The sequence below is a fragment of the Urocitellus parryii genome, chromosome 12, assembly GCF_045843805.1.
Source record: "Urocitellus parryii isolate mUroPar1 chromosome 12, mUroPar1.hap1, whole genome shotgun sequence".
Taxonomy (NCBI): domain Eukaryota; kingdom Metazoa; phylum Chordata; class Mammalia; order Rodentia; family Sciuridae; genus Urocitellus; species Urocitellus parryii.
In genome coordinates, this window is record NC_135542.1 from 61,819,844 (window position 1) to 61,844,040 (window position 24,197).

At 39.8% G+C, this 24,197-nt stretch overlaps 1 protein-coding gene across 3 annotated transcripts in view; it reads right to left on the reverse strand.

The window, feature by feature from the left end:
• The window catches only part of Sos1 (SOS Ras/Rac guanine nucleotide exchange factor 1), a 118,024-nt gene extending 106,222 nt beyond the window's left edge, over positions 1 to 11,802 (reverse strand). For all 3 annotated transcript variants that reach the window (XM_026410122.2, XM_026410121.2, XM_026410119.2), the window contains exon 1: positions 11,465 to 11,802. In XM_026410122.2, the coding sequence (XP_026265907.1) occupies positions 11,465 to 11,551 (87 nt within the window). In that variant the 5' untranslated portion in view covers positions 11,552 to 11,802. The remainder of the gene's footprint in view (positions 1 to 11,464) is intronic.
• Between the last annotated feature and the right edge of the window lie 12,395 nt (positions 11,803 to 24,197).

A 24,197-nucleotide genomic window follows, 5' to 3' on the forward strand; every position in this document is an offset into this window, starting at 1 on the left:
TGGTAAGCATTACAGGGAATACAAAGGTACTTCCAACCTACAAAAGGAAAGAAGCCACAGATTCAAATGATCCTTATGAGCCAGACTGTCATGATATGCTAAAACTGAGACATAAGGATATGAAGAGATCCATATGTGATTGTGGTATAAAGGCTTTGTGGAGGTAGTATTTGAAATGTACTTTGAAAAACATCATTGGAGCCTTCAGGTTGTACCTGCATAAAATTACCAAGGACAGTCCAACAAAGAAGTCTTCCTTGTTTGTCTTTGGTGATAAATCCCTACCACAGTTCTCTCACACACACTTTCATCCTCAGATTGCTGATAGTTTTTTAATTTCCCTCCAAATGCGCTCCTTTCCTATCTTTTCTCTTTCAAAACCGACATTACTTAAGACTCCTAAGTAAGAAACCCAGGAACCCTCTTTTGACTCCTTCCTCAATGTCCTGCCCATCATTCACCAATCTACCTCTAAAATCTCCCTAAAATGTATCTACTTTTCTCTATCCCCAAGCTATTATCCTAGTTAAGACCACCATCATCTCTTCCACAAATTGCTGCAAAAATCTAACTGGCCTTCCTAGCTACAGTTCTGATCTCCTTTAACTTAATTCATGCCCCACAGAACAGTGACCCTTCAAAACTCATCTGTCAGGATTCTGCTTAAACCTTTCAGTGGCTCCCTGATGCTCATGAGATAAAATGCAATAATTTGATTCACAAGATCTGGCCCTGCACTCCAAACTTCAGGTACTCAGAACTCCTAAAAAGCTGAGTTTCTTTTGGCCTTCCAAGCTACTACAAATTCTTCAAACTCATTTCCTGCTAATCCTTAGCTAGTTAACTCCCACTTTCATTTAAAATATCACTTCCATCATGCCCAAACATAAGTGTATGGAAGTCTCCTAGCTTCCCATTGTCACCCCAAGACTATTACTCCCCAGCCCATTCCTTTATGGTATATGCTATTTTCCCATTAACTAATAACTTCAAAATTCTTACTTTGGGGGCTGGGGGTATAGTTCAGCAGTAAAGCATGTGTTTAGCATACATAAGCCCTAGGTTCAATCCCCAGCATCAAAGGGGTGGGGGGAAAAAAAAGAAAAAAACACACAACCTTACTTTTTTAATGCATTAGAACCTCCCCACACATACACATACATACATACACACACACACACACACACACACACACACACACACACACACCTTCTTTCCAAATGAAATCCTATGCAGAAGATCAATACACTAAAGGGTTGAGCACCTCAACTTATAGTGGGGAATTTCAAAACCCTCTTCATTCATCTCCCTCTCTTATAAGGCATACGGCACTTCCTTCTTTAATATCTAAGATTTAGAATTAGAAAACCATTGTGCTGTACAATACTGCCTATTCAAAGAAGGCAATACAGTATAGTGGATAGAGCTGTCTTAGAAACTTTATACTTAGGTTCAAATTCTGATTCTACTCCTTATTGTTAGATCTTGAGCAACGTGCCTTTCAAGGTCCATTTCCTCATCTATAAAACTAAGATATTACCATCTTGAAAAGTAAGTCAATGCATGGGTCAGTAAGAAGTATGCAAACATGGTACCTAGGTACATAAGCAAAAACCCAATAAAATACTATCTGCCATGTTTCATTATCAAGTAATATAAGGTAGTTTTAACATTAAAAACAAATCTACAGTAATCAACAAAGAGATCAATGAAATGGGATGGAAATCTTGGAAATAAACTAAAAGATATGTAAACATAAATATAGATATGTTTATTCACATGCAAATGAAATAACTTAATTTTTATGAAAACACTAACAATTCAATTGGGAAAAGAAGATCTCTTCAACAAATAGTTTTGATAAATATCAGCATGAAATAAAAGTGAATCAATTCCTAACATATCATACACAATAATTAACTTGAAATAGACTACAAATTATGTAAATAAAGCTTTTAGAATACAACATTAGAATATCTTCATGATTTGGTAGCAGGCAAAAAAAATCCTAGAGGGCAATAAGCTTTAAAAACCTGATAAATTTGACTCCAACAATATTAACAGGCAAACCACAGGCTAGAAGAAAATATTCATAAAACTTGTATCTGAAAAATTGGGACAGTTACCAAAATATTTAAAGAACTCTTAAAATTCAATGCTAAATGGAAAATTCAATTTTTTTAATTGATGAAAGATCTGAGCAGACACCACTCAAAAGATGAGTGGTCAATAAGAACATGAAAAAATGCTCAGGATAAGTTATCAGGATAACACAAGCCATACTGAGACATCCACTACATACTCAGCAAAATTACAAAATTAAAGACTGGTAACATCACATATTACCAAAGATGTGAGGCAACTAGAACGCTCATATATTGATAATGGGAATATAAATGGTGCAACTTCTTTGGGAAAATGTCTAGCACTTTCTTAAAACTAGACATCTACCCTACAAGCCATTTTCCTTGGTACTTATACAAGAGAAATGAAAGTATAGGTTTACAAAAGGACTTGTATAAGAACATTATGGTAACTTTATTCATAGAAGCCCAAACTTAAAACATGTATTCCAAGTATCCACTGGAAGGATAAACTACAATGTTCATATTATGGAAAAAAGGACTGAATTCTTAAAAACACAATCTCAAAAGCCTCACCCAAAATACATACCATTATTCCATTTATATGATGTTCTAGAAGAGAGAAAATTAATCTATGTTGGGATGATAAAAGATCAGAACAGTAGTTGCATCTGGGGGATGGGGCAGGGATTGACTGAGAAGGAGCATGAAGGAAATTTCAAGAATAATGGTAATATTCTATATCTTAGTAGAGACTTAGAGTGCATAAATTTGTCAAAACTCATTAAATAGTACAATTAATTGTCCACTAACAACTAAAAATCTTATTAAAAAAATCTTAAAAAAAATCTTACCCTTTATTTCATAATGAAAACAGAGACTACTAAGCACGAACTCTCTACTCCCCAACATACAAACCCATTTTTACCTCTTTTGCTACCATCTCAAAAGAAAGAAAATCACCACCCTGCCAGAAGTAGCATACCATAGTGTTTAAAATACAGTTTCTAGGGCATGGTAGTGCATGCCTGAAATCCCAGTGGCCCAGAAGGCTAAGGCAAGAGGATTATAAAATCAAGGCCAGCTTCAGCAACTTAGCAAAATCCTAAGACATTTAGCAAGACCCTGTCTTAAAAAACATATATACATATATATACCTATACATATATGTAAGTATATATGCATGTGTATATATATATATATATATATATATATATATATATACACACACATGTATATTATATGAATTTTTTTAAAGAGTTGAGGATGTATCCCAGTGGTAAACTACCCCTGGGTTCAACCTCTGGTACCAAACAATAAAAGAAAAAATTAGAATGCAGGACTGGGGATATAGCTCAGTTGGTAGAGTGCTTGTCTCACATGCACAAGGCCCTGGGTTCAATCCTCAGCATAAACAAACAAACAAACAAATAAATAAATGCAAACCCTGAACACTGAAGAAATTAAAGAAGCCACTAAATGAAAGAGTTCCCATGTACATTGATCAGCAGAATTAATATTGTTAAAATGGCCATATTATAGAAAATGATCTAGAAATGCAGTGCATCAAAATACCTTTGACATTCTTCCAAGAACTAAAAAACCCTAAAATTCATTAAAAAAAAAAAAAGTTCAAAAGAACACCTGTAATCTCAGGGGCTCAGGAGGCTAAGACAGGAGGATTACAAGTTTGAGGCCAGCTTCAGCAACTTGGCGAAGCCCCAAACAACTTAGTGAGATTCTGTGTCAAGATAAAAAAATAAAAAGGGCTGGGGATGTGGTTCAATGTTCAGCACCCCTGGGTTTAATCCCTGGTACAAGGGGAAAAAAAAAATGGGGCTAGGAAAATTGGATATCCATATGTAGAAGATTCATACTACATCACTCTCTCTCACCCTGTAGAAAAATAAATCCAAAATGGACCAAAGCTCTAAGTAAAAGACCTGAAACTTGGAAACTGCTAGAAGAAAATGGGAGAAACATTTGAGATAAAGGTACACATAACAACGGCCTGAATAGAACTCCAACAGCTCAGGAAATAATAGTAAGAATTGACAAATGGGATTGCATCAAATTAAAAAGCTTCTGCACAGCAAAGGAAACAATTAACAATGAGAAGACAACCTGCAGAATGGGATAAAATCCTTGCCAGCAAATCTTCTGACAGAAGATTAATATCCAGAATATATAAAGAACTCAAAAACCTCAACCCCCCAAATAACCTGATCAATAAATGGGCAAATCAATAAATGAACCAAACAGACAACTTCTCAAAAGAAGTTACAAATGGCCAATAATTACACAAAAAAAATATTCAACATCTTTGGCCATCTGACAAACGCAAATCAAAAGTACACTAAGGCTGGGGTTGGTGGGCACATGCCTGTAATCAACCGCTCAGGAGGCAGAGGCAAGAAGATGGTGAATTCAAAAACCAGCCTTAGCACCTTAGGAAAGCCCTAAGCAACTCAGTAAGACCCTGTCTCTAAAATATAAAAAAGAGCTAAGGATGTGGCTCAGTGATTAAGTGCCCTTGGGCTCAATCCCTGGTACTAAAAAAACAACAGCAATAACAACAACACTGAGATTCCATCTGATTTCCAGTCAGAATGGGTATCATTAATCAGAATGGGTATCATTAAGACAACAAAAATCAGGGGGCTGGTAGAGCACTTGCCTAGCACATGTGAGGCACTGGGTTTGATCCTCTACACCACATAAAAATAAATAAATAAAAGAAAGGTATTGTGTCCATCTACGACTAGAAAAAATATTTAAAAAAAATTCTGCAATAATGTGCAGACTGGAGACGGAGGTTCTGATTTTAAAAAAAATACAAAAATCAATAAATGCTGGTGAGGATGGGATTTGGTGGAAATGTAATTAGTACAGTCATTAGAAGTCAGTATGGAAGTTCCTCAAAAAAGTAAAAATAACCATGTGATCCAGTTATACCACACCTGAACATATACCTGAAGGAATTATAGTCAGCAAAAACCAGACACAGTGGTGCATGCCTATATCCCCAGTGACTGGGGAGGCTGAGACAGAGGATCACAAATTCAAGGTCAGCCTCAGCAACTTAGTGAGACCCTCAGCATCATAGTGAGAACATCTCAAAAAATAAAAAAGGGGGGCTGGGGATGTGGCTCAAGTGGCATCGCGCTCGCCTGGCATGCGTGCGGCCCGGGTTCGATCCTCAGCACCACATACAAACAAAGATGTTGTGTCCGCCAATAACTAATAAATAAATAAATATTTAAAAAATAAATAAATAAAATAAAATAAAAAAGGGTTGAGAATGTAGCTCAGTGGTAAAGGGCCCCTGAGTTAGATCCCCCAGTTAAAAAATAAAATAAATAAAAGAAAAAAGAAGAAGAAAAGAAAGAAGGAAAGACAGCATAATATAGAAATACCTGTTTACCCATATTTACTGAAGCAAAATTCACAAAGCCAAGTTATGGAATCTAGGGACTCATCAATGGATGAATAGATAAAGAAGATGGGGTATATATACACAATAGAGTACTATTCATCCAAAAAGAACAAAATTGTGTCATTTGCAGAAAAATGGAACTGGAGATCATCATGTTAAGCAAAATAAGCCAGACTCAGAAAAACAAGTATTGCATTTTTTTTTTCTCATACATAAAATCTAGGGGGTTAAAAAAAGAGTAGGGGAGCAACATGAAAGTAAATGAAGACTATTAGAGAGGAGAAAGGGCATCAGGGGGAGAATCAGGAGAGGAAAGGGGAAGAGTAGGGGGTGAAATGATCAAGGTATGCTAAATGCATATAGTAATATGCTATAATGAAACCCATTATTCTGTATAATTAATATGCCCTAATAAAATAAAATTTAAAAGCATAAAATTCTTTTGAAAATGATTTTTATTATTGCATATTGCTTTTACTAATTCATTCTAGAAAAAAATTGTGAATTGTATAAAAAGCATAACAACCTTTTGGAATTACATTATATTCCTGGATTTATTTGAATGAAAATTGGAAATTTATAATACACAATTTTTTTATCTTGAAATAAAAGGGTATTTCCATTAAAAGAAGAAGAAAAAAAAAAAAAGAAAGCAGACTCTGTAACCAAATTACTTGGGCAAATCAGCTTTTCCAAATCTCACTTTTCTTCCCCGTGCAATGGAAGAATAACAGTAACTATGAGAATTAAATTGGAGCATGTGAAGTGTTTAAAGATAGGACCTGACAAACAGTTCAGGGCAAATTCTATTGCTTGTGTTACTGTATTCTTTCCTTGTTCAGCTCCTTCCCCAAAGACTCTTAACAATTTTGTCACCATCTAGTAAGAAGCAAAAATGTCTTTCCAACCTTGAATTTGAATCCCCTTCTTGCCTAAGCAGTATCTCACTTCTCCTCATTTAAAATTTGGAGGTGGGAGGGCTGGGGCTGTTGCTCAGTGGCAGAGCACCTGCCTTGCACATATGAGGCACGGGGTTCAATCCTCAGCATCACATAAAATAAACAAAAAAGATATTGTGTTCATCTATAACTAAAAAATGTTTTTCAAAAAATTGGAGATGGGAGCAGGTCATCTGCATTCTTTTTTCATGCATGTTCATCTTCTACCCTTTAAATAAAACTGTTCTGATACAAATGATCGATGACCCCTTAGCTGTGAAGTCTAACACTTTTTAGGCACTGAGTTACAACAGACATACAATAAACTGTAGATATCTAAAACTGGTCAATATGAAAAATTTTAGCATAGCGGCTCAGGAGGTTGAGGCAGGAGGATAAGTTCAAGGCCAGCCTCAGCAACTTAGCAAGGCTCTAAAAAATTTAGTGATATCTTGTCTCAAAATAAACAAATATTTCCTGAAACCATCAACACAATCTAGATAAGTGAACATATAATCCTCTCTTTAAAACAAACAATGATCTGTATTATTTGCATTTTCTAGAATTTCATATAAATAGAATTTTACAGAATATATGCTTTTGGTTTGGCTTTTTCAGCTAAATTAAGACTAAGCCATGTTGTCAGGTGTATTGGTAGTTTTTTCTTTTATTTTCATTTACAATGCTGGGAAATGAACCCAGGACCTTGAATATGTTGGACAAGTGCTCTACCACTAGCCCTAGTTCACTCCTTCTTATTCCACTATATGGCTATATCATAATTTGTTTATTCATTCTTATAGATGGACATTTGAATTCTTTCTAGTTTTTGGCTGAACACAGCTGCCATGAAACATTCATGTATAAGTCTTTCTATAGATACAGATTTCATCTATAGTTTTATTCCTCCTCCCTCCCCCAGCCACCACCAATACTGAGAAATGAACCCAGGAGTCCTCTTCACTGAGTTATATCCTCAGCCCTACATATTTTCAGACAGGGTCTTATTAAGTTGCCCAAAATGACCTTCATCTTGGGTAATTTAATAATGCCCTTCTCTTACCTTGGCTTCTGAGTCACTGGGATGTATGCACCACTATACCTGACTACACTTATAGCTTTACTTACATACGTAGAAGTTTCAACTCTGCTTCATTAGATATCAACAGCCAGTTACCAGTTGGAAAAGTACAGCTGAATAACCCAAAGGGACTTTTAAATCAACATGTCCAAAAATCATTTTATGCCACTCTTCTCTCCATCCCAAAGTCCTCTACAATTCTCTATCCAGATCAAAGGCACTCAACTCAGAAACAACTCTTCCTGTTATCCTTAACTTCCCCCATCAGATACTAGACCCCATCAATACTGCCTTTTAAACATCTCTCAACAAAATAGCATGTATCACATTTCCATTCTAGTTCAAATGTAGCCTTAATTCAAATGTATATCATCTCTTATTTGAACTAACAAACTAGCTTTCTAACTTTTCTCCTTGATTCAAGTCTCATTCTTTTCCAACCCATTTTCTTTTCTTTTTTTATTTTTTAAAAGTTAATGAACTTTTATTTTATTCATTTATTTATATGTGGAGCTGAGAATTGAACCCAGTGCCTCACACATGCTAGGCAAGCACTCTACCACTGAGCCACAACCCCAGCCCTCCAGCCCATTGTCTATTATGTGTGAAAGTGAATTTTCTAAAATTCAAATTTGGTATTATGCCACCAGTTCTGTTGTAATGCTAGCAACTTCTGGAGGCAGAGGCAGGAGGATCACAAGTTTGAGGTTAGCCTGGGTAATTTAGAAAGGACCAATTAAAAGTGCTGGGGATTAGCTCATGGAATTCACCTAAGGATTCAATTACCAGTACAAAAAAGAAATAAGTCCTACCCCTAACAAACAAATGACAATAATCCTCCTATGGCTTCTATCTCTTCAAACTCCAACTTAACAAAAAAGTTTATAACCAATTCTCTCTCCAGACTCACCTCATCATGTTCTAACTTAGTCTTTCTGATTATTTGTTTACCTCAGTATCCTTAGTGCCAAAGGAAATACATAGTCTGAAGTAGGCATGATATATCTGTGGGATAAGACAGGACTTAAGCTGATAGATGGAAAGAGATACAGTGGGACATTCTAAACATTTCAGGAAAAGTGGCAGTACTATCTGGCTAAATCATAAAGAACAGGAAAGATTATGGGAGGGAATCCAGTCAGAAGATCACAATGAAGCCAGATCATAAATCACCAACAATTCCATGCTAAAAACTGCACTTTATCCTACATTAAGCTCAAAAGACATCAAAGGTTCTGAACAAGAGTGTGACATGTTCAGAACTATCCTATAATTTCTGAATTTTGGAAAATAGATAAAGGGCAAGTGAGGAGGCAGTGAACTAAGAGGCTATCACATTAATCTAGGAAAGGAGGTTCAATTAGAGCAGTTAGAGGAAGGAATAGAACCATATCAAAGGGGAAAAAACATACAACCTTAGTCCGAATGTGGTCAGTAATGCACAGAGAAAAGTCAGAGATTACTTCAAAGTCTTGAACCAGTCAAGTAAAATACTAAAGCTATTAATCAAAAAAGAAATTTAAAACTGGCAGATGGAGGTGATAGTTTTAGTTTAGGTATTCCCTGACTCGGTTTATTACAATTGAATGCCTAACAGATGTCAGGCAGTGTATGTAAGGGGAATAAAATGAGGGTACGATATCATCCCTGTTCTCTGAAAGCATTCAGTACAGTTGGGGCAAGGGGGACACACAGTAAATTGGAACCCAAAATTCACTGCTAAGAGTTAGGATGGGGGCTAAAACAAAACAAAGGAGTAACAACCAATTCAGCCCTGGGGATTTAGGAAAGCAATAGGGTTGAGTCCCAGAGGATGAGAAATGTCAAGTCCAGAAAATTAGGACATCCCAGGTGAAGGAAACAGCCTATCCAGAGACCTCAGGTGAGAGAACACAAATGGGGCACAGTAGTCTAATAGTCTGAAGGAAGAGTTCAAGATATGGACATATGCATATGAAATGTCCAGCAGGTATGTGAAAAATGCAGCTTTTGAGCTACATATTTGACCAAGAAATATATTTTTAACTTTGTCTTTGATATCTCAGAATTGTTGCCAGTGGATATTTAAATTACTGGAAGAACCTTACATATCAAGTAGATGGTGTACATTTCCTCTCCTCCCATTAATTCTTCAATGGTACTCTGCTTAAAGTCAAAACTTGGGTTATGTAAATAAGCAAACATCAAACACCACAAGTAAGAATGTGGAAAACTGGAATACATGTCCTGTCTAAACAGGGAAAACATTTACTCAACTCCAGCAGTTTATACTGCCTTGCTAGACTGGGGACTCTAAGTGGAGAGATATTCCTATTCAAAAAAACTGAAAATTGAGATTTTTGTGTAGTATTCCCATTTTAAATATTGGCAAATAATTACATTTAAAAATAAAACAACATTGTGCCAGTAAAATAAAATGTATCTATGGACAGATTTAACAAGGGCCACCCATGTGGCAATTAGACCAGGTCTGCTTAGCCCCTACAGTGCTCTTTCCATTCCCTACAAAGATCCTCATCTTGTATCTTGGTGATTCCCTCAAGATAGGAGCTGCTTGCTTCCAACAAAATGGCCCCAAACTGGTAATGCTTTAGAGGTTTTGTTTTAAACACATCTTGAAACAAATTTTCATTGTCCCCTTACCCTGTCAGGATACCAGCTTCTAGTGTCACTGACACATGTCTCCCCTTCTATTACAAGCTAATTAGTTTTCAGGTAAAGCAAAAGTAAATAGAATAAAACCTGATGGAATGCTTAATGAATCAAATATAAGATATATGACATCTCTTTGATTTTCTTAGAAATTATCACAGAGATGTTTGCAACTAGTGAAACACTTGAGAGGGAAAGTCATAACATAAATTTGAAAGAGCAAATTCTACTAACAAACCAAATAGTTTCCATTGTCATACACCAAGAGGGAGAGGGGGACAACAGGTCAAAAGGAAAGTAAAAGTTGCTAGCCTTGATAAATATCATACCTTTTAAGATATTTATGGTAAAGTATAAATGTTTTGCATCAAAGGTACACCATTATCTCAATTCTCAGGAGGAGCAAAATGATATTTTAACTAGAGAGCCTGACCATTCTTTGAGCAAAAAGAAGAAACAATATAAAAACAATGTCTATTGAAAAGGTAAATGAAGAAAATGAAACAAAATTATCTGTTTTTAAATTCATTCAAACACACCGATTTCAGATGTTTTAATACTGTATTTACTGTCACAATGTTGCTTTAGAAGTTTTTACACTTGCAGCGTAACTTTACTTAACAAAGAGGCAAGCTGAAAGTAGCATACATAGGTTAAAAATTCTTAATAAACCAAATGACCATACTAAGATTCTCAAACCACCCAAACCCCCGCAAAATCTGAAAATAGTGGCAAGGGCAACGGCCCCTGTTAAAGGGGGAGCGGGGGTGTCCGCAGACTGTAGAGTTATTACTGAGGACGAGCAGAGCAAAGCAAAGCAGGCCTCGTTCTCGTTGGCAGGCAAGCTCGCAATTACTTAGAGCAAGCATTATGGCCAGAGCATTCTTGAGCCAGTAAAACGAGAGTACTGGACACCTAAAACCGGAGGCTGACAGCAGCTCTGCCATAAGACCCACAAGGCGGAAAAGTGTCCTGCTTTGACCTCCACTGAAAACTGAAGCTCCTCCAATTGTTTTCTGAATCAAGGGGCAAGGCAACGGTGGTTGGATTATTCGGACAAACTGGCTTCCTGCGGCCTTCCCACTCATCGGGTGAATGTCAACACTGAGAACCAGCCTAGAGTAGGGAAACCTAGTGTGCGCGGTCCTTTCAGGAGAGATGATGAGACGGGGAAGAAAGACTGCCCTGTGCGCCCCGCCTCCCCAGCCCTCGCCCAGCCCGGCGCCCGCGCTGGGGGCTGCAGCCGGGAAGCGGGGTTCCGCGCGCTCCTCACCTTTTTCAGCGCAGGCACCAGCAGCCCCCGCCACTTGGGCGCGTTCTCCTCGCTGAAAAACTCGTAGGGCAGCTGCTGCGCCTGCATGGTGCCCCCAGGGCGCCTCTGGGCGGGGAGAGGGGCGGCTGCGGCGGCGGCCGGGCCGCGGAGCCGCGAGAGGGCGAGCTCGCAGCGCGGAATAGGGCCGGGGCTCCTCCGGACGGCCCGGCCCCCTCCCGGCGCCGCGCGGCCGGGCTAGCCCTAGCGAGGCGGCTGGGGGGCGAGGCCCGCACCCGGCCACCCACCCGACACCAGCACCAGCCGCGGAGAGCGAAAGCAGCCCGCCGGCGGCGGCGGCATCCCGCACCACCGCCCCGGGGCCAGGCCCCCCGCCCCTCCCCGGCCCGCCGGCGCCGCCCCGGGCTGCCCTCCGCCGCGGACGCCGCCCGCCTGCCGGGGCCGCGCTCCCGGGCCGGGCCTGGCCCGCCGAGGAGCGGGCGGCTGGGGGAGGGCGTGTGGAGGGACGCTCCGACCGCGGCGCCCGCTCTGCCCAGCAGACTCCCGAACACCAGACCCTCCCGGTGCGGCGGGGCTGGGGCTGGGGTCTAGCGGGGGAGGGGACGAGCCCGAGGTCGTTGTTGGGGAATCTGGCTGCCCCGAGCTGCCGCCGCGGCCGCCGCCGACGCCGGTGTAGCGCTGGAGCTTCCTACTAGAACACTGAACCTGCTCACTACTGAGCATGCGCCGCCGGGCTGGGCCGGTTCGCTCCGGGTTTTCCGGCTCCCGGTGGAGGAGGAGGGACGCGCGAGAAAGGGAGGGCGCCCGGCCGGGCAGTGGCTGCGCTCCCCGGGCTGCAGGGGAGGGGCGAAAGGATCCTTGAAGGCGAAGCCCTGCCGAGCGCGGCCCGCGGCGGATGGGGATGTGAGAGCTAAGGCAAAACGTCCCCCATTGTATGGTCCGGCCTCGTCGAATCCCACCCCACCCCTGAATGCACGGGGCCTTTCGTTTCGGAGAAGGCCGTGTGTGTGTGTGTGTGTGTGTGTGTGTGTGTGTGTGTGTGTACTTTGTTCCCGAGCATGAAGATAAGGACTGCCCAGAACAAGCAATGTATAGTAAACAGACTGCACAAAAGATAGGTTCCCTCTCACGAAAGCTACTGCTCAATATTTACCGGATAGTGTAAGTGATTGCAGTGTTTTCAATTGGTCTTACCATATCATCGAGAATAAATGTACGTGTAGTATTGATTTTGTGATTAGACTCGATCTGTTCAAACCCACTTCAAATATGAACTCCAATAAACACTTACTTCCAATGGAGGTTGAGACCTCTTTTACAGTTCCAGATCCCAGAGCATTTTACTTATGCCCCTCAGGATACACATATACACACCTCCCTCCCGCCCCCCTCCTCCTCTTGGAACTAGATGATAAGCTTCTGGGAGGCAGATTTTTCCATCAAGGTCTCTACCCAGGATAGGCACTTAGTGCTTATGAAATGTTAAAGAAAGAGCATCTATACATTGTCCTTCCATCCCAGGGATGCAGATATTTGTTAATAATAGTGGCACTGTGTGGCACAGTGCCACAACCTTAACACCTCACAGTTTATCATTAAACGCTTTCTGAAAATCATCTCATTTAATCATAATTACCTATTGTTTTCACTTCACAGGTGAGAACTAGTCTGGGTTACAGTTGATACTGTGTTCTGCTATTCTGGAGAACAGTAACAAGGATAACATAGATGAGAAATGTTTAAGCCATAGTTATTACTCTTTACTCTGAGAATCTGTATAGAGTCTTAGATTCTTTCATTTTAAAATGTGCACACATAATTTACATTTTTAAGTTCCCCACACTTTTAAAGTGTTCACAAATCCTCTGGTTAAGACGTAGAGGAACCATAGCTTGGAGGGGTGTTGGCAAATGAAAGGGGGGTTCAAAGAACATGTCAGTCATATTCAAATGTTTAAAGAGCTGTGATATGGTTTGTGTGGTTCTACATGACTGACCCAAGATCAGTTCTCTGTGGGAAACTATTCCTTGGCTTCACATTTCTCTTTAAACACATTTCAAACTTCTTACCATAGCATCTGGCTCCTATTTACATTCTCAACGTTTTCTCACCATTCTAAACCTTGGCTCACCACTCTCCAGTTACCCTGGCCTGCTATTCCTAGAAAACACTAATCTCTTTCCTGTTTCAAAGGTCTGGAGTTTCTCTCTGGAGTTCCTAGCTATTCACTTCGCTGGTTATAAACATCACGACCTCCCTCTGATCGGTACAAGTAGTTCCCATCTCTATGTTTCTACCATAAGCCTTGCATATTTCCCTACTAGCACAGGCCTCTCTATTTTTGTCTTTGGCCCCCCTCGCACTAAAACATAAACTCCTAGAGAACAGTGTCTTGTTCATCATGGTATCCCCAAGACCTACGGTGCCTGCACAATTGATGGTAACATATATTTCCGAAAGAACGAAAGTTGCATGGACGAAACTTTCAGAGACTCTATCATCAAACTTATCCCTCCCCAAAATCACGCAATCTTCGAGGGTGTGCAAGTAAAAACTACTTTCACTCACTCCAGGAGGTTAGGAGCGTTCAGTGGTTGGAATTGTTACTCTACAAGCTCCCCTTCAATTAGGAAACCTGTTTTAATTGCCGAGGGAATCAAGTCCTAGAAACATGAAGTACAGAACGGGCTGGTCACACTTAATGGCCGAAGCAAGTTTTCACTACTAGGGAAGTCCGGGAAGCAAAGAGAGCAAGCGCTGGAGGAAAGTTACAGCGAAGACTCCAAGCTTCTCAGCCGAGTAATCTAGGGGGAGTGTCGGGGCTGGCACAGCTAAGGTCACGGAGCACTCAAGCCCCTCTCAACTGCTTGCCTATATCTCTTGGGACAAAACAATACTCCTATCGGCACGCAACAAGAGGAGACTGCCACGCCAGACTCAGAAGCTTGTGAGTTTAGATGCAAAACTCCCCGGGTCCGCTCAACTTGAACTGCGGATGGATGTCCGGTCGCGCATGCGCAGATACTTCAATTTTGACGCCCCTCCTCAGATCTAACGAGCCTCGCGCCCTAGCGGACGTGACGCACGGGGGCGCGTCCAGACGCTGTAGCCGAAGCCCGAGGCGGGGCGCGTCCAGGCTGGGTAACCGAGTTCCGAGTGCGTCGGAACTGGGGCGGCGAGGGAGGGGGCGGGGAGGACGTTCAGCCCTTAGGTGGGCCCCCTGCAGGTGGAAGTGCAGCGCTCCTGCTTTTCTTTGGCCAGGACTGTGCCGCCTGATTCCCCTGCCTCCCCGCTGTCAGAATTATCTACCTGAAGCAAACTTTTGTTCAAAAGCTTCCACTGGAGCCCCAGGATAAAGTCCAGAGTCCTTAACCTGATACTCATGGCCTTGCACAATCGAGCCACTGCTCTTTCCAGCGAACTCTCCCACTCAAAATGAACTTACCGTGCCTCTTACAAACTCATCACTTGAATGTTTCCCGTGTGTGCTGTTGTGTGCCTGGAAGGCCCATAACCTTTTTCTCCAATTCCAGCAACACAGCCCCAACCCAGAACCCAGGTACTTGCTCTTGGTGGAACTGGCACCCATGCAGCGGGCTCTCAGCTCCAGTGCCACCTTCTCTCTGAACTCCTTCCAAGCTCTCATGCAGGATTCCTTCCTTAGAATTTTAGGGCCTGATAGGCATAACCTACAACTTTCAACCATTAGCCAAGTTAATGTATTCCCTCCTCTAAGGCAATATCCACCCTTCATTCTTTTCCTTCGTTTAGATCTCTACCTTCAATTCCAGTTGTCCAAATACAATAGCGTGTCCCTAGAATATTCATGAGATAAAATAGTGGCTGAGAAAAACGGCTGAATGCCAGCCTTTTATTTACCTTTAGCCGATACTTGAGTCTCTTACCCTCGTGCCTCCTTTACTCCCCTGTCCCTCACGAAGATGGTGCGAAGCAGGGTAGGTACAATTAGGAGAGAAGATCAAGGGATCTTTAAGATACATGGAGCTACTCTGTGCACATCTTCTTCAGGATCCCTACAGAGTCCAGCTTTTTGCAAAAGCCTCTCCAACTGATTGAAAGTGTAATAGATTCTCAAAAGGCAACTTTTATTCCTTAGATGTTTCGTCATTAAATGTGATAAACTAAATCTAAAAAGTACATGGAAGAGCATGAAGCTAATTTGCTAATTGCCATTTAAAACGACAAGGTAGGAGAATTTGACATAACAGATATGAATATTGATTGCATAGCAGAGAAATTAAAACATTATGGAGGGCTGGGGATGTAGCTCAGTGCTAGAGTGCTTACCTAGTATGCACAAGGTCCTGAATTCAATCCCCAGCATTACAAAACAATGTGGCATCAACACAGGAAGTGATAAATAAACCAATGGATCACTAGTGAGCCAAATATACAGAAACCTCTGATTCATTTTTTTGGGCGGGGAGGGGCTTTCTTCTTTTTTATTTTTTTCAGTACTGGGGATTGAAACCAAGGATATGTTACTAATAACCTACATCCCCTACACCCCTTTTCTTTTTGAAACAGGGTCTTACTAAGTTACTGAGGATCTCAATCAGCAAGTGCCACCAAGCTCAGCTAGAAACCTGATTTATGGCAGAGGAGGTGTAGCCAATGACTTGGGAAAGGATATACTATTCATAGACAATTGATAAATACATGTAGAAAAAGATGAAATAACATCCTTAACTCCCACCCTACACAAAACAATCCCTTTGGATTAAAGTTTTAAATGCAAAAGGCAAAATTATAAAACTATGAGAAAGAAATAAAGAATACCTTTATGAGCCCAAAGTAGAAAAGTGAAAGGATAAGACAAAATAAGAGCAAGTCATTGCAACTCACATAACCAAAACAGAATTAATATAGAGAATAGGTAGTTTACTTGGAGAAAATGATGATTAAGAATTTATCTCAATAATCAAGGTATCATTCGAAGTGAAATAAGCCAGTCCCCAAAAGCCAAAGGTCAAATGTCTTGGCAGATATATGGAAACTAACTCACTGTGTGGGGAGGGGGTAGAAATTCAATGGATTAGACCAAAGGGAATGAAGGGAAGGGAAGGAGAATAGGAAAAAGAAAGACAATGAATCCCACCATGGTGTACATCCACAAGAATGGGATCCTAAATAGAATAAGATACATTCCATGCTGTATAATTATATCAAAATGGATTCTACTGTCATGCATAACATAAAAAGAACCAATTAAAAAAGACCAGGGAAATGCAAGCCAAAATAATATTATTAATAATCAGGGGAATGCAATGAAGTCAGACTTGATGGCACACCCTTGTAATCCCAGCTACTCAGGGGACTGTGTTGGAGGATCACTCCAAACCAAGAGTTCAAGACAAACCTGGGCAACATAAGGGACACCTGGTCTCACAAAAAAAAAAAAAGAAAAGAAAACAAACAAAAAGACCCCAATGAAATATAATTTTGTGCCTATGTAATTGACAAAAAAAAATTAAAATTGAACAAAACTAAGCTTTGGCAAGGATGTGAAGCAACTGAAATTCTTATCCATTGCTAGTAGCAAAATAAACAAGTGCAACCATTTTTGATAACTATTTATCTTTTCTTAAAAGGTAAACATGGATATGTCCTATATAAACTAACATAGGATATATTCACACAACATATATATCCCAAAGAAATTCTTTCACATTTGGACGAGAAAGTTTCTACTGTATTGTTTGTAATAGCATAAGCAGTAAAATGAATAACTAGATTGTGGGATAGAGTAGCAAAAATTAATAAACCACACCTAAATACAGGAACATAAAGTAAAACACAGGCAACTGCCCTCTGTAGTAAAGTTCAAAAAACAAGTAGAATTAAATTGTATGCTATTTAGTGTGGAATCCAGCCTCCAAGATTGTCCAGTGAGCCTTGGCCCCTGGTATCCATGCCTGGTATCTACCCCACTCCCAAAATGAATAAATAACCCTGTTCAAGCCAAAGTCCCATTTTGCAGAAATTGTGTGTGTGATGACTGAAGCAGTCTTCAAAGAAGATGTGGCTTTAGTCCTTTTTTATTGGATCCTGCATTCTTGGGGAAGCCCATGGCCATGTTTTAAGGACACTCAGCAACTTTATGCAGAAGGCCATGTGAAATGGAAGGGAGACCTGCTGTCTCCAACCTTGTAAACGAACCAAGTTAGACAAAGATCCTCCAGCCCCATTCCAGTCTTTAGGTGACTGAAACCTTGTAAGAGATCCTGGCTGGGTGTGGTGACACATGCCTGTAATCCCAGCGGCTAGGGAGACTGAAGCAAGATGCTCAAAAGTTCAAAGGCCAGCCTCAGCAACTTAGCAAGATTCTAAGCAACTTAGTGAGACCCTATCTCAAACAAATAAATAAATAAATAAATAAATAAATAAATAAATAAATAAATAAAAAGGGCTGGGGATGTGGCCGAGTGGTTAAGTGTCCATGGATTCAATCCCAAGTAAGATCCTGCATCAGAAACACCATAATCCATCTCCAAATTTTTATTTATTTATTTATTTATTTATTTATTTATTTATTTATTTATTTATTTATTTTTTGGTACAGCGATTGAGCCCAGGGATGCATAACCACTGAGCTACATCCCCAAACGTTTTTAGTTTTTATTTTGTGACAGAGTCTCACTAAGTTGCTTAGGGCCTCCCTAAGTTGCTGAAGCCGACTCTGAACTTGTGATCCTCCTGAGCCACTGGGAGTAAAGACATGTGCCACCATGCCTGGCCCACTTCTAAATTTTTTTACTTACAGAAACTCTGAGGTAGTAAATGTGTGTAGATCAGAATACTAATACTTTTATCGGACATTATCTGTAAGTGGTAAAATTTGTATGTCTTCTTTGGAGAAATATCTATTAAGATCATTTGGTCCCCTCTTTAATTGGATTGCCATCTTTATTTTTATTTTTTAATTAATTAATTAATTTTACAGTAGAATGCATTTTGACATATAGTACACAAATGGAGCACAACTTCTCATTCCTTTGGCTATACATGGTTCAGAGTCACTCCACTAGTGTAGTCATACATGTATACAGGGTAATAATGTCTGTCTCTTTCTGCTGTCCTTCCCATTCCCACAACCCTACCTGCCCCCTGACTCCCTTCTACACAAACCAAAGTTCCTATATTCTTTCCTATCTCCCCACCCCACCCCCTGTCCCACTATGGATCAGTATCTGCTTATCAGAGAAAACATTTGGCTTTTGGTTTTTTGGGATTGGTTTGTTTCACTTAGCATGATATTCTCTAGTTCCATCCATTTACCTGCAAATGCCATAATTTCATTCTTCTTTAAGGCTCAGTAATATTCCATTTATATATGTACTTTTTCTTTATTAGATTGTTTATCTTTCTGTTATTGAACTGTATATATTTCTACATATTCTGGATATAGGTCTCTTATCAGAGACATGATTTGCAAATATTTTCTTTCATTCTGAAGTTTTTGTTTGCTTTTTTGATACTGCCTTTTGAAGAAAAAAGGTTTTTTTTTTTTTTTTTTTTTTTTTTTTTTCGGTGGTGCTGGGGATTGAACCCAGGGCCTTCTCATGAGAGGCAAGCATGCTACTAGCTGAGCTATATCCCCAGGCCCCTTAGTTTTTAATTAAAAAAAATATATATATTTATTTTTTTAGTTTTAGGTGGACACAATATCTTTATTTTACATTTATGTGGTGCTAAGGATTGAACCCAGTGCCTCATGCATGGTAGGCAAGCACCCTACCACTGAGCCACAACCCCAGCCCCAAAAAGTCTTTAATTTTGATGAAGTCTGATTTGTCTGTTTTTTGTTGTGGTCACTTGTGCTTTTTGTGTCACATCTAAGAAGGTCATGAAGATTTATACAGCCTCCCTCCCATATTTTCTTCTAAGAATTTGTAAGTTCAACTCTATAATTAGGTTTATGATTCATTTTGAGCTAACTTTTGTGGGTGGTGCAGACATCCTTTTTTAAAAAAATTTTTAGTTGTAGATGGACACAATACCTTTATTTTATTTATTTAATTATTTTCATTCCAAGTGCCTCATACTTTCGAGGCAAGTGCTCTGTCACTGAGCTGCATTCCGAGCCTCAACTTTATCCTTTTGCACAAAGATATATAGTTGTACCAGCACCACTTATTGAAAAGATTATTCTTTTCCAGTTGAATTGCCTTAGAATCATTACTGAAAATTAGTTGACTATAAATATCAAGGTTTATTTCTAGACTCTCAGTTGTACTCCATTGTTCTATGTCTGTTCTTATACCATGATTACTATAGCTTTTAGTATATTTTGAAATAAAAAATATGAATCCTCCAAACTTTGTGGGTTTTTTTCCAGAATATTATGGAACTGGGTGCAGTGGCACAGGTCTCTCTAATGCCAGTTACTCTGGAGGCAAATTTAACGCCAGCCTGGACAACACAGTGAGATCCAGTCTCAATTTTTTTTTTTTTTTAAATAAGGGCTGGAGATATGGCTTAGTAGTGAAGTGTTTTCCTAGCATGTGCAAAGCCCTGAGTTCAAACCCAGTACTGAAAAGGGGAGGGGGGAGGCATGTTTGACTGAGTCCCTTGCAATTTCATGTGAATTTTTTGAGATTGTCCACTTCTTCAAAAAAGGCAGCTGAGATTTTTGATAGGGACTGCATTGAATCTGTAGATCAGTGTGTGAATATTACCTTCTTAGCAATATTAAATCTATTTTTCTATAAACATGGGCTGTCTTTCCATTTATGTAGGTCTTCTTTAATTTCTTTTAATAGTGTTTTGTAGTTTTCACAGTATAAGTTTTGCCTTTCCTTTGTTAGATATACTTCTAACTATGTTATTCTTTTTCATCCTCAAATGCACATTCTTTGCTCTGGAGCTGCCTTTTGGACTGTCTTTGGCAGATCTGCACCAGGATCCCTTGCCCTTTTCTGCTTCCTGTTTCACCTTTCCTCTCACAAATGTTTTTTCTCAGTAAGCTTTTGCAATGCACGCAGCAGTGCATGCCTATGATCCCAGCTACTTGGGAGGCTAAGACAGGAGGATTCCAAGTTCAAGGCCTGCCTGGGCAACCTAGCAAGATCCTGTCTCAAAAAGTGTGAAAGGGCTAGGGATGTAGCACATTGATAAAGCACCCCTGGATTTATTCTTCGGTACCAAAAAAATAAAAATAAAAAGGGGCTAGGGAAGTAGTTCAGTGTTAGACTGTCCAGTACCAAAGAGGGGGAAAATATCTGAAAGCAAACTGATTTCTTTCTCAAAATATGTGCAGAAACTGGTATGGCTAGATAAGTAAAGAACTTATAGTGTATTCTATCTTAGGCTATGTTTTTTTCTTTCCTTTTTTTGGTGTTTGTTACTTGTACAGAATTCATTATACAGAATGATGGTTTCATTGTAGCATATTCTTACATACATTTAATACATTTCAATAATTTCTGCCCCCCACCTCTTTCTCCCCTCCCTTTCCTCCTCTTTCCCTAATCCCAGATCCCCCTCCTCTTCTCTAATAGTCTCCCTTTAATTTTATGTTATCCTTCCCTCCTGATAAACCCCACATCTGAGAGAAAATATGTAACACTTGTCTTTCTGAGTCTGGCTTGTTTTGTTTAACATGATGATCTTCGGTTCCATTTCCCTGAAAATGATGTGATTTTGTTCTTCTTTATGGGTGAATAATATTCCATTATGTATTATCACATTTTATTTACCCATTCATCCAGTGTTGGCTGTGTTGGCTGATTCCATAACCTGGCTATTGTAAATTTTGTTGCAATCAATATGGATAAGCGGGTATTTCTTTTTTTTTAATTTATTTTTTAGTTATACATAGACACAATGTCTTTATTTTAATTATTTTTATGTGGTGCTAAGGATTAAACCCAGTGCCTCACACATTCAAGGCAAGCGCTCTGCCACTGAGCCCCAGCCCCAGCCCTAAGCAGGTATTTCTATAGTATGCTTACTTTAATTCCTTCAGGCATATGCCCAGAAAGTGGCACAGCTGGGTCACATGGGTCACATGGTTGTTCTATTTTTAGTTTTTTAAGAAACGTCAATGCTGACTTCTACAGTGGCTTCACTAATTTACATTCCCACCAACGGCATATACCCCTATCCTCACCAGCATTTATTTGTTGAGGCTCCTTTGAACTCTCCATCCTCCTGCCTCAGCCTCCAGAGCCGCTGGGATTACAGGCATGTGTCGCCATGCCCAGCTGATGTTTATATTCTTGATGATAGCCATTCTGACTGGGAATCAGATGGAATCTCAGTGTGGGCTTTTGTTTTTTGTTTGTGTTTTGTTTTTTCATTCTGGGGATTGCAATCAGGGGTGCTTCACCATTGAGCCACATCCCAGCACCCCCATACACACCTTTTAAAAAAATTTTTTTTTTAGTTGTAGATAGATACAATATATTTTTTTATGTGGTGCTGAGGATGGAACCCAGAGCCTCACACCTGGGAGGCAAGCACTCTACCACTGAGCTACAGCCTCAGCCCCTCCCCAGCCCTTTTTATTTTGAGACAGGGTCTTGCTAAGTTACCCAGGCTGGCCTCAAATTTGTGTTCCTCCTGCCTCAGCCTCCTGGATTGCTGGGATCACAGATGTGCACCACTGTGCCAGGCCTGTACATTTCTTAACCAGAGTTTATGATAAATACGACTTAGACATCCATATTTCATCAGATCTATTCTTGACTGTTTCTGACAGAGGCACAGTCTAAATTTTTTTTCCAACAAACTACCAGTAATTCTTAAAAAAGAAAGAAGAAGAAAACAAATACAAAAAAAAAACCAACATAACATATCCTATCATCCCTTGTGCAACAGCTCATTTCCCTGAATCTTTGAAAATTACTTATGCATGCATGATTTTGAAGAGGATGCCAGGGACCCAGTTCCATAAGGATCACATTCAAGTTTTCTCTGCCTGAGGCAGAAACATTATTGCCTTGGAATTGTTTTCTTCTTAACTTTGTCTAAAAATGAAAACGTCTGCCTTGATTTGTGGGGTGTGTAGTTTTTGTTTTCTCAACTCGAACATAGAAATTAAAACAAAAATACATAAACTTTGGGTTGGAAAACAGTAACAGCTAAGGAAGAACTGAATTTTAATTTGCTCAGCGGACGAGGCAAAAATAGGCTTTTCTGTTATTGAGACTTCAGTGGCAATAGGTCTCATTAAGGATTTTGTTATGATTTTCCTTATAATTGTTTATTTAGTTAGGTCAACTTACCGAGAAGCTAAAACAGAGGGAAAGAGGACACAAATGTGGGCCGTGTGCTGAGTAGGTCTAGTGTATTTCCTTGAAGTTTATTCCTGGCGCTTGACAACTTTTGTTGTTCTTTGGAATGGGATTTTTACCTGATGATTGTTGGGTTAAAGAAAAAGCATCGATTGTCTTTTGTATGGTTGACTTAAATCTGGCTACCTTATTCAGCTCCTCTTTTATTTACTCCAGTAGGTTTTTTTTTTTTTTTCTTAAATGCAGTCTCTGGTTCTCCATAAATATAATCATTTTTATATGCAAATCCACTGATTCTGCCTCCAGACTTTCATAAAGGCTGAGGAAGTAGGATTGAGGCTGAGGATTCAGGAGCAACTCCTGGACCCATAACCACTCTGCCTTGACCCAAATTGGAAATGAAGCCACCATTGATGCCAAAAATTGCTGAATCAAGAAGTCACCTGCCAATTTTTTTGCGGGGGGGGGGGGGAGGGTGTGTACCAGGGATGGAACCCCTGAGCCACATCAGACCTTTTTATTTATTTTTATTTTGAGACAAGGGTCTTGCTAAGTTTCTGAGGCGGGCTCCATACTTTCGATCCTCCTGCCTTGGCCTCCCAAGTAACTGGGATTACAGGTATGTTCCTTCGCACCTGGCCTCACCTTCTAAATGAAGATAATGGCTGCAACAGCAGCTGGCTCCAGACCATAACACTTCTGCCACGGTCTGCACCCAAGACAACAGCTGCTTTCCACAGCATCTCTCTCCACAGAGGACTCAGTTCCAAGTCCAAGTCTCACATGAGTGCATCTGTTTGGTGGGATACAAATCATGTCTCCAGCTCTAGCCACAAGAGAGTCTGAAAAATGTTTTTTTTTTTTTTTTCAGTTTCTGTCTGTGCATCCTTCTAGATCATGCCAATATGCAATATCTGCTATGGCATTCTTTACCATATCTAGAAATCTTGCTTTTATTTCTTTCTTAAACATTTTTAATAAAATACACATTATATAAAACTTATATCTTAACAATTTTAAGTGTACAATTCAGTGGTGAGTACATGTTGTACAACCAGCTCTTTTCATCTTGCAATCCTGAAAGTCTATATCTATTGAACAACTCCCTCCCCATTTCCCTTCCACTAGACCCTGGTGACCACCATTCTTTGGTTCTACAAATATGATACTCTAGCTACCTTATATAAATAGAAGTTCCAGTAGTCATGTGTCACCTAACAACAGGGAGAAATGTGTCATTAGGCAACTTTGTCATTATATAAGTATCTCTGATTGTATTTTATACAAACAAAGATCACTACAACTTTACTAGGTATTATGATCTTATGGGACCACTATCATACAAAGTCTGTTATTGACCAAAATGTTGTCTTATGGTGCATACATGATCGTATTTGTCCTTTTGTGACTGACTTATTTCACTTAGCATCATGTCCTTACAATTCATTCGTTGTAGCATTTGTCAGAATTTCAATCTA